The sequence below is a fragment of the Setaria italica genome, chromosome VI, assembly GCF_000263155.2.
Source record: "Setaria italica strain Yugu1 chromosome VI, Setaria_italica_v2.0, whole genome shotgun sequence".
In the NCBI taxonomy this organism is placed as follows: domain Eukaryota; kingdom Viridiplantae; phylum Streptophyta; class Magnoliopsida; order Poales; family Poaceae; genus Setaria; species Setaria italica.
In genome coordinates, this window is record NC_028455.1 from 35,774,967 (window position 1) to 35,785,367 (window position 10,401).

Here is a 10,401-nt window from a genome sequence, read left to right on the forward strand (position 1 = left end):
GAGAGTAATAAACATTTGGGGTCAAACTTTTAAACTTTAACTATGAATAATAGTAAAATATTTATAAAGATTACTACATTCATCATGAAATCAACTATTGATATATTATGTATTGTTTTTATTTAAACTATTTTATAAAAGCTACTTTGATAATGGACGAAAGAAGTATATATCCTAATCATCTCTGAGACTCCGATAGTCAGAGCCAATTAATGTCTTTGTGCTTGCATTGGTAATATTTCCAAGGACCGGCGCATGAGTGCGTCGGAGATCTACTCGTAAGAGCACCTCTAAACAGCTCTCTATTTTAAGTTTAGAGGCTAAGTAAAAAAAAACACTCCAGCAGACCTTCTACTTGGTTTCTTATTTTGGGAAGGTCACTAAATTTCTCCCTCCACCCTCTATTTCGGGAGGGTCTCCAGGGAGTCATCTATCCATGGGACTATTGTTGGAATTGAAGACATTTTTGCAGCCCTTAAAAAATAGAGAGAATCTCATTTAATCTTTAGAGCAACTCCAAAAAGTTCCCAAAAAATTCTTCCCCAAAACGAGATATTAGGGGCTATGCTAAAATCTTTTTCCCCAGAAACGTATCAATCCAAAAAACGTATCAATCCACATCAGAACGCTAAAAAATATCCTCAGTAATTAAAAAAAGCCACGCAGGGCAGCTCCCCCTCGCGACAACCCCCTACCCCGCGCGAGCCCCTCGCGATCTCCTGCGCCGCCAGCCTCCAGTACCATTTGATCCCAGCTCGGCATTTCTAGCTTGTCGGTGTGCGCGACACGCGCCCAATCGTACCGCCGCGGCGCGGTCGGCCTCCGGCACCTGAAAGGAATTATCGAATCATCCATATGTCAACCTACTATGAATTTACAGCTACGGCAATTCATCGAACAGTTCGTGAGCAAAAAGGACTGAATAGGTAACGTGAAGGAGATAGCAGCTTGAAGGACTGCATACTGACCCGGAATGCGGCGTCGTTATTGCGGATGCGGAGGCAGTGGACGACGACGCCAGTGGCGTCGTCCTGGGTGATCCACTTGCGTTGGGCGTTGAGGATGCGGGTGAAGGTGGAGTGCTTGAAGGCGGGGAGCTCCTTGTAGAGCCAGGCGATCCTCGACCGCCGCCACTGCTCCGGCAGCTCCTCGATCTCGAACACCTGCAGCTCGGGGGACCTCACCGCGTCCCTCTCGTGGCCCCCCGCGGCCCACGCCTCGCCCTGGAACAGGCCCGTCCCGACCTCCTCCACCTCCGCTTCCTCATCCGCGTCGTCTCCATCCTCGTCGTCAGACTCCAGCACGAGGGCCTCCAGCGCTGACGCCGCCCTTGGACGCGACACGGCGAAGCGGCGTGGGGCGGCCGGTGCGTGGCCGATGGGCGCAGTGGGGCGGCCACTGCGCGGCGCCTGGTGCCCTGGTGCGCGGAAAAAACGCGCGTGGGAAGGAGGGCAGACGGATTGGGGAAGACGCAGCGACGCGAACATATGCGGGGTCACAGATGTTTTTTTCGCGCCACAAAAAGGGGAGTTTTAAGTGTTTTAAGCGTACTGTTGGAGTTTTTTTTCTCTTTTTTCTAAAGAAGGTATTAGAGCAACTCCAAGAGTACTCAAAAAATTCTTCCCCAAAATTATGTATTGGGGATTCTTCTAAAAAAATTTCCACCAAAAACATATTAATCCACAGCAGATCGCTAATAAATAGCCCCTAATATTTTAAAACAGGCCACGTCATCGTATTGGGCCCATCGGAAGGTATGCGCGAGCATGCGGGAATCAGGATTGGGGGAGGAATGCCAACGCTAAAATATACGCGGTGGTATGCTATTTTTTAGCGTTGCTAAAAAATTAGGGAAGGTTTGGGTGGACTGTTGTTGGAGTTCATTTTTTCTCTTTTTTTCCTAAAAAAAGTATTGGGGTAAGATTAGCAGCCTCTTGGTGTCGTTGTCAAGATTAGTGGGTCAAGACTTAGACTAATAAATTTCTTTTATGCGCGTAAGGCTTCGGATGGTGGCGTGAGAGACACGGGGTTAGACTGGTTCGGGTAAAGAAACGCCCTACGTCCAGTATCGGGAGCTGCTCGTGTTGCCCACACGGGGTTCTATAGTAGGGGTTACAGGAGTATGAGAGAGAGAGGGAGCTGATCCCAGATCTCTTGGGCGTGCACTGATGCTTTAAGGGGGGGTGTGAGTGTGTTCTGTTTGCTTGAGTGAGTCCCCTTGTCTCAGGCCCCCGGTTCTCCTTTTATAGCGCAAGGGAGCCACCAGGGTTACAGGTGAGACCGGGTGTCAGGGGGAGTAAGAGAGACAAACAAAGCTAAGTAACATACAACATAAGGAGAGGGACCAAGTTCCAGGGCCGCCGCCCCTCGCTCCGGCCTCCGGCTCTTGTCAGCGCGTCCGTCGAGGGAGGGCGGTTTCCTCCAGATCCTGTCGATGATCTCCCCGGTGGCCGTTGCTGCCGGGCATGATGATGATGTTCAGTCTTGGCATCTGTGCTCGCCGGGGAGGATGGCCGATTCTGTTATCTTGCTGATCACTCGTGAGACGCGGACGTCGCGTCCCTGTCATCGGGAGCGCGGGGCGCGAGAACGAGCGGAACGCCCTCCTGTGCCGGACGGCGCGGGCCATGAGTACCCTGTGGCGAATCAGAGGAAGCCACGACCACTGCAGCTCGCACCGCACGGTCGCGCATGGGTATTCGTGACAGGTTGCGTTGGGAGCGCCAGCTCCTTTCTGCATGCCAGAGCCGCGGCGCATTTATGGTGAGGCCGATAGGGGGGCCCACGAGATCCACGCCCTGATCCGCCAATCTGCGCCCGAGGCGGATATTTATCTTGTGGGCCCAAACGAGTCCGACCCCCGCGCCCAGGGTCGGGCGAGGCGAAGTTTTGCGGCGGGGGTCGGGCGCTCCCGACCCCGGTCCCCTGGGTCGGGCGAGGCGGAGTTTAGTCTTCAAGCGGTCAGGAATATCCGATCCCGGGACACCGAGTCGGGCAATACGGAGCGTGGCCTCTCGCTCTCGTATTGGACCGACGGCAGTCTTGTTACCTTAAGTGGGACTGGGCCTTTACGTCTTGTTGTTTCCATGAGCTCGGGGAGATCGTAATATTTCCTCCCAACACTTGGAGTTGCTCTTAGTGGTAAAATTAGCAGTATTTTGGAGTTGTTTAGAGCAACTCCAAGAGTACCTAAATTTTTTTTCCCCAAAACTATGTATTAGGGGTTCTCCTAAAACAATTTCCTCCGAAAACATATCAATTCACAGCAGATCGCTAATAAATTACCCCCAATATTTCAAAACAGGCCACGTCATCGTATTGGGCCCATCAGAAGAAACGCGCGGGCGTGTGGGAATCTAAATTGGGGGAGAAACGCCAATACTAAAATATACACGGTGGCAGCTTGTTTTTTAGCGTCGCTAAAAAATTAGAGAATATTTGAGTGGACTGTTAAAATTCTTTTTTTTCTCTTTTTCTCTTAAAAAAGATATTAAAAAAAAAGATATTAGAGTTAAGATTAGCAGCCTTCTAGAGTTGCTCTGCTTTAGCTCGAGGGCTATTGCACCGGCCGGAGTCTTCTCGTGCGCCCAACCACCCCATTCTTATCCAGCGTCCTCTCTCCAGAACTCCAGATCCGTTCATCGCCGGCTTCCGGCCGTCGCTGCCGGCCTCTCCACTGAGCGCTGCTGTCCGTGGAGGAGGATTAGGAAGACGGCCATGGAGGCACTGCAATGGATTCTCTCGGCCGGGACCAACTCCTTCGAAGCGATCCAACTGAACAACGAGCTGGAGCGCCTCCGAGACACCTTGCCCAAGGCTCGCGTGCTCATCTGTCGCGGCGAGTGGGGCATGTTCAAGGACAAGGAGCTGGCGTATCTTGTCTCGCGTCTCAAGGACGCCACCTACGACGCGGAGGATCTTCTCCGCGAGCTGGATGACCAGGTGTTGCGGAAGAGAATAGAGGACGCCGACCGGAGCAGAGCAGGTCAACTGTTATCTTCCTCTCTTAATCTTGCAAAAACTTTGGTCCGCCGTAGCAAAACAAGGATTAGGGAGACACAAGATAGGCTTGAAAAGGTTCTGGCTGAGATCGAGTGGATGCTGAATCATATGGGTCTTATGAGTGTTGAGCTATCGCAGAACATGCCGGAGACAAGTTCGGTCATCAGCGCTCCGGAAGTTGTTGGTCGTGACGGTGAACGAGATGCTTTGATCGAGATGCTTGGTGTGATGATTGGGCGTGAGGTCCAACAGGATCAGGTGATCAAACTATTGGGAGTGCCACTCGCTGGGAACAGAGGTTGTACTGGTAGAACTGCAGGGTCTAATGGGAAGAGAGCAGCAGCAAGCAATGGTGTTGCATCTACATCCAGAGCCAAGCAACCAAAAGGAAACGGTGGCAGGGCTGGACTTGCTGAAACTAACTGCACCAACAATGTTTCTGTCATCTCGATTGTCGGCATTGGCGGGCTGGGGAAGACTACCCTGGCTCAGTTCATCTATAATGATCCAAGGGTGAAACACTACTTTGGTGTCATGATATGGGTATGTGTCTCAGACTTCTTTGACAAGAGAAGGATAACAAAGGAGATCATTGAATCCATCCCTGGTGAGGAATACAACTCATCAAGCAGTCTAAATGCTCTTCAAATTGAATTGATGAAGCGGCTGAAGATGTGCCCAAAATTCCTTTTGGTGTTGGATGACATTTGGCCGAACGCTAATGCTGATTGGGAGGCGTTTTATGCACCATTGAAGTATGGTCCTGAAGGCAGCATGATCTTAGTGACTACAAGATCTCCAGTGGTTGCTACTCGTGTCACCACAAGCAACTGTAAGCCTGTCCCACTTGAAGGATTGCCTACTGGTATATTTTTGGACTTCTTCAAAAAGTGTGCATTTGGTACAAATGACCAAGAGTCATATCCTCTATTGCAAGATATTGCTCGGAGCATTTCTACTAGGTTGTGTGGGTCGCCTTTGGCAGCAAAAACACTGGGACGCTTGTTGAATATGAGCCTGACAGAACGACACTGGAGGGCTATCCAGAAGAGTGAACTGTGGGAATTACAGCATGAAGAGAATGAGATATTACCAGCCCTTCAACTGAGCTATTTGTATCTTCGAGAAGAGGTTAAGAGATGTTTTGTATTTTGCTCCATGTTTCCGAAAGATTATAGCTTTGAAAGAGATGAGATAGTTGACATTTGGGTGGCACAGGGCTTTGTGGCGCCAGGGGGAAGCATACGTCCTGAAGATGTGGGGATTACTTACTTGGATGAATTGAGGAACCGATTTCTTTTCCAAACTGATCCGAAGTTCCCAAATGAAACAAGATACGTAATGCACGATCTGATCCATGATATGGCAGTGTCCTTTTCTATGGATGAATGCTTGGTGATGCAAGATTTAAGAAACCAGAACAAGAGCAGAATGCAGAATACAGTTCGTCACATGTCAATCGAGGTGGATGGTGAATCCTTGACCAGAATGGGAGACATTCAACATTTGAATAAATTGCACTCACTTAGGTTTGGAATCAGATTTGATGTTGAAATAACCTGGTTTAATCAACTTTCCAACATTCTATTTTTGAGCCTAAAAGGTTGCAAGCTGGTAAAGCTACCCGATAGCATATGTGAGTTGAATAGTCTTCGTTATCTTGATATATCTTGTAGCACTGTGCGAGAATTACCCGGGAAACTCTGGTGCCTCTACAGCCTACAAGTTCTTGATGCAAGACTTTCAGGTCTGAAAGAAATTCATCGGGACGTAACAAAGCTAATCAACTTGCGTCAGCTAGCACTGCCACCACGAGCCTCTCAAGCCTTGTCAACGGTAAGTGGGCTTGGAAATCTGTCTTGTCTACGAAACTTGATCGAGTTTAGAGTTTCAAAACAGAACGGGCGGGGAATTGGTGAGCTGAAGTTCATGAATCAGCTTAGTGGAAAGCTTTCTATCAGTTATCTTACTAATGCCTGGAGCGAGGAAGAGGCTGCTGAGGCTAGACTTGTTGAAAAGCAATACCTCAAGGAACTTGTTCTACATTTTCGACCTTATTATGCTATTTTGGCGCGCAGTGATAATGGAGTGCTTGAAGGCTTGCGTCCTCATTCAAGAATTGAATGCCTTAAAGTCCATGGCTTTTGTGGTGATAGGTTTCCAAGCTGGTTTAAGCCAGAAGACCTACCAAATTTAAGAAGCCTGGATCTTGCCTATTTTGGTGACATCGAAAGTTTATCAATTCCCTGCTTTGCTGACGGAACACAAGTTGGTTTAAGGGGTGATGATGGAACGCAGCATGCAGCCGGCAGCATCAGTCGCAGCAATGGCATTGCGCCCTTTGCCTTTTCACGCCTCACTGATTTACGTGTTTCCGATTGCAAGAATCTGACAAATCTTGATCAGTTCTTGACCCCAGAGAAACTGCCATCCATCAAGTCGATAGCACTTCAGAATTGTTGTAGTCTAACATCAATACCGTTCCACAGTTTTGTGGGATTTGTTTGCCTACGGGACCTGATAATCTATAATTCTATGAAGCTGGAGTGCCCACAGGAAATGGTTTTGCCCCCCTCACTCCAGCGACTCTGCATAGTGGACTGCGGTGAGCTGGACAGGTCATTTCCTGCCTGCCTAGAGAACCTCACCTCTCTCACCCTCCTGCAGTTGGGTAGTTGTCACAGCATCAAGTGCATCTCATTGAACTCGATTGGCTCAAACATGCTGAAATGCCTGGTTATACGTAACTGCCGGGAGTTGTCATCCATCGGAGGATTGCAAGGCCTTGTATCCATACAGCATGTCGAGCTACGTCACTGCCCTAAGCTTACCGAGGTACAACTGCCCTTCGAGAAGAAGGAACTGCGGACCAAGGAGGGGGAGGAACTGCTCGATTTTCTTTGGCACTACTGACTCTTTATGCTCGCCTTGGTCACCTATGCCTGTATGGGTGCAGTGCTCGCAGTCTGCCCATTGTGACAGCGGCAAATTAAGGGTCTTCCAGATGACTGGTGAGTTTCTGATGCTCCTCTCGTGTGTTACCAGTTGCTAATAAAACCTACTGCTACAATATACTGACAGTAACGATTGCTGGTTCTTTTGATTCGCCTAATACTTTGCAGGGTGGATCTCAAGTTGCAAGTGGCAGTCAAGACCAGGCTTGTAGGGATACTAATGGCCATCGTGCCTGCGCTTATTAAGGCTTTGATTCAAGGACGACAAGTGGTTGTTGCCCCTTTCAAGACGGAATCAACGTCTGTGATGGTTAGTTGCGACAAGTGATGGAGCTGTGGGCCGACCAGCCCCGGCTCCAGTTCTACACGGGCAACTTCCTCAAGGGCGGCGCCGTCTACGCCAAGCACGGCGGGCTACAAGTTCTCGCTCAAAAAATAGCCGCGGGATTGTAATTGTATCGTCTGGATGTGGGGTGCGTGCTAGGCTGCGACTGCGAGTAATAAAGAGTTCTTGAAAGTTGAAACTTGATCGTGTGTAATTTAAGCAAGCAGTGCAGGCTTCGCCTCTGTCTAGCTCAGGAGCTGCAGCAAAGATGTGTATGGCTAGTTTGCTTGCGATGTGTGCTAGCAAGGAGGCGCAGGAATAATGGAGTACAGATGCATGTGTGGATTCATTCTTGATTCCAGTGGTACATTGTAAAAAGATTACATTAATTGCAGGTGCATTACAAATAAAATCCTGTCATGATATGATGCATTCTTCCTTGGCTTACTTATTCCAGCAAATTAAATCCAACCAACACGACTCGTACAGCTAGTGTACAGTACAATCATCATCAAGTAATACAGTACTCAGTTGCTAGTACATACATAGCAACTGCTAGTAGTATCGATGGATCGATCGCGAACCACGAATCGTCGATCGGCTAAGCAGACAGGAGGAGGAAGTCTGCGTCCTTCTCCAGCCTCTGCATGGGCTCCGGCTGCAGCGCGAGCTCGACGTCGATGCCTCCCTCCCCGCCGCGCCCCGGGTAGAGGTACACCATGCCGTCGAACTTGTTGTTGCCGCCGCTGCGCACGCGCTCTGGCCGTCCGAAGCCGAAGTCAACGTCGTAGACCTTGAAGCGCGGCGAGCTGCCGACGGCGACGCAGTTGGGCCCGGCGTCGCTGTAGTGGAAGAGCTTGGGCGCCGCCTCGTACTCCTCCAGCCTCCGGGTGACGGCGGCGGCGTCGTGGTCGTCGATGGCCTTCTGCAGCAGGCCCGCCGCCAGCTCGGGGGGCCCGCCCAGGAGCATCCCCGCTGGCACGCCCGTGAAGACGGCCTGGATGAGGTTTCCGAAGTAGGCGGGCGGCAGCGGCGGGTCCAGGCGGGCGCGGCAGTCGGCGAAGACGGCGAAGGCGGTGATGTCGGCGGGGCCCAGCCCACGGGCGCGGGAGACGGCCCGCCAGATGTGGGCGCCCAGGGACTGGAACGTCGAGAAGGGCTTGGCGCCCGGCGGGAGGGCCGCGTTCGCGGCCGCCTTGATGCGGGCCACGCTGGGCTCCGGGAAGGAGAAGACGCGGGCCACAAGAGCCTTCTTGGGCCCGTTGGGGTCCGTCTTCTCGTGGGCCTCAGCGGACTCGGGAAGGTCCAGCCGCACGCGGACGGAGCGGGCCAGGGACCGCTCGTGGATGGGCTGCGGTGGTAGCTGCTGCGAGGAGGCCTCTTTACCACCACCAGTGCGGCTGAGCTCGGCCCAGTAGGACATGAAGTGCCAGGTGGAGGTGCCGTCCAGCACGGCGTGGTTGAAGGCGCACCCCACAGCCAGGCCGTCCTTGAGCTTGGTAAACTGCAGGGTTTTTTTGTGTTTTTTTTTTGGTTTTACAGCAGCGGCATACTGATGTAAAAAATTGCAGTAAATGGAAAGGTACTATAGTAGTACTGAACGCCGCAGCACACAGTAGTACAGTATGGACTAATGCATGGAATGGTACAAAGCCAGCAATGCAAAATTCATTCAAGACGACTCATTTATCATGGGCATTAATGCGGATCGATCAACATTCAATTCAAAGTAAAGGATGAACAATGCTCCTGTACTCAGCTTAGTCGGCTGAATTTATAAGCCGGCTGAAAAGCTGAAACGGGTGATTTGTTACGAGAGAAAAACATTGTTCGTGTTCGGTGGCTGATAAGCTGAAGCGAACGCTGTATTTACTATGTGATGAAACAGATTCACACGCACACTCTCCTGCTGAACAGTGCTATATATATATATATATATATATATATATATATATATATGTCATCTTTTATTCTGGTGGTGTGTTTATATATCCCAAGTGAGAAATACACTGGTGATACTATCAGTAATTTGGACGTTATTGTACCACTGAAATTAACTTTTTACAGACTTACCAAGGGATTTGTTTCGGTTTGGAAAAAATTAAAGCAGCATATGCATCTGTAATATGACCATGATGCATGCATGCAATGCAAATCCAATGCATTTATATACTGCAGAATGGACGGCGAGATAGATCTCGGCAGAAACAATAACTAACTAACCTGGACGGCGAGCAGCGGTCGCCGGAGCCCCTCGAGGTTCATGACGCCGGTGTAGGGCACGAGGCGCTGCATGACCCGCTGGGCCTCCTCGTCGCAGTCCCCTCGTGCGAGGTCGTCGACGGCGACGCCCTGGGCCTCGGCCTCGAGGACCTCGGCCCCCTCGTCGCCCTCGACGGCGAGCGCGCCGTCGGCGTCCTGGCGGATGCGGCCGGCGAGCGGGTTGAAGACGCGGAGCGCGTCGGCGAGCGCGGCCGTCATGCGCGCGACGGCGTCGGGGAAGTCGAGGGGGCCGGCGGCGGCGGCGCGGTAGAGGAGCAGCTTCTGGTTGTAGTAGAAGGTGATGTAGGGGAGGTCGAAGGTGGCGAGAGCGCAGCGGCTCTTGGCGGGCGCCACGGTGCGGGTGCCGGTCACCGTCACCGTGGACGTCTCGTCGGCGCTGCTGCTGCTGCCGTTCTCCGCGGCCATCGCTGCTCTGCTCTGCTTGGTAACCCCTCGATCGCAAGCCTAGCCTAGGTAGTGTAGTGTGAGCAAGCTGGAGGAGGGAGTGAGTGAGATAGAGAACGATGAAGCGAGGTGGGTGAGTGATATAGGCCGGGATCGAGGGAGGAGCCAGCGAGAAGGAGGCGGTGTTGGTGGGTCGGGCATTAATGGTGTGGTGTGGGGTGGGGTGGCCACTGAGGTCGGGAGAGGGAAATGGCGGCCGGGGAAGAGAAAGTGATGGCGATAGATGGTAGTAGATGGGTTCGGTTGGGAGGAGGAGGTGCACATTTATGGCTGGCACTGACCGGAGCCGGACTTGATGGTTGGGGAGCACACCCCACCTCATCATCACCACACCGCAGCAGGAGTATTGCTTGCATGCCACCCGTCAAAAGCAACTAGGACAGAAGAAAAGAA

The 10,401-nt window shown here is 51.5% G+C and overlaps 3 protein-coding genes across 4 annotated transcripts; 1 reads left to right on the plus strand and 2 right to left on the minus strand.

Annotated features, from left to right (window-relative positions):
- Positions 1-448: 448 nt before the first annotated feature.
- LOC105914624 (pentatricopeptide repeat-containing protein OTP51, chloroplastic-like) lies at positions 449-1,487 on the minus strand. Its single transcript, XM_012846912.2, has 2 exons — positions 969-1,487; positions 449-829 (listed from the first exon to the last, which is right to left on the minus strand). The coding sequence occupies exons 1-2, from the start codon at positions 1,485-1,487 to the stop codon at positions 692-694; spliced, it is 657 nt and encodes a 218-aa protein (XP_012702366.1). The 3' UTR covers positions 449-691.
- A 2,094-nt stretch (positions 1,488-3,581) lies between these two features.
- On the plus strand, positions 3,582-7,706 carry LOC101756678 (disease resistance protein RGA2). Of its 2 annotated transcripts, XM_004974180.3 has the most exons (3): positions 3,582-5,133; positions 5,221-7,013; positions 7,125-7,706. In XM_004974180.3, exons 1-2 carry the CDS (start codon positions 3,718-3,720, stop codon positions 6,913-6,915), a joined length of 3,111 nt encoding a protein of 1,036 aa, XP_004974237.1. In that variant the 5' UTR covers positions 3,582-3,717; the 3' UTR covers positions 6,916-7,013; positions 7,125-7,706. The 2 variants fall into 2 exon arrangements, with proteins under 2 accessions (XP_004974237.1, XP_004974236.1); XM_004974179.3 differs by having other exon boundaries at positions 3,582-7,013.
- On the minus strand, positions 7,604-10,191 carry LOC101756283 (BAHD acyltransferase DCR). The gene is made up of 2 exons (XM_004974178.4): positions 9,505-10,191; positions 7,604-8,785 (listed from the first exon to the last, which is right to left on the minus strand). The coding sequence occupies exons 1-2, from the start codon at positions 9,967-9,969 to the stop codon at positions 7,883-7,885; spliced, it is 1,368 nt and encodes a 455-aa protein (XP_004974235.1). The 5' UTR covers positions 9,970-10,191; the 3' UTR covers positions 7,604-7,882.
- Between the last annotated feature and the right edge of the window lie 210 nt (positions 10,192-10,401).

Coding starts and splice junctions, on each gene's coding strand:
- LOC105914624 (XM_012846912.2), bottom strand. CDS start 1,487: ATGTTCGCGTCGCTGCGTCTTCCCCAATCCGTCTGCCCTCCTTCCCAC. Junction 830..968: donor ATAACGACGCCGCATTCCGG/GTCAGTATGCAG, acceptor AATTCCTTTCAG/GTGCCGGAGGCCGACCGCGC.
- LOC101756678 (XM_004974179.3), top strand. CDS start 3,718: ATGGAGGCACTGCAATGGATTCTCTCGGCCGGGACCAACTCCTTCGAA.
- LOC101756283 (XM_004974178.4), bottom strand. CDS start 9,969: ATGGCCGCGGAGAACGGCAGCAGCAGCAGCGCCGACGAGACGTCCACG. Junction 8,786..9,504: donor GACCGCTGCTCGCCGTCCAG/GTTAGTTAGTTA, acceptor AAAACCCTGCAG/TTTACCAAGCTCAAGGACGG.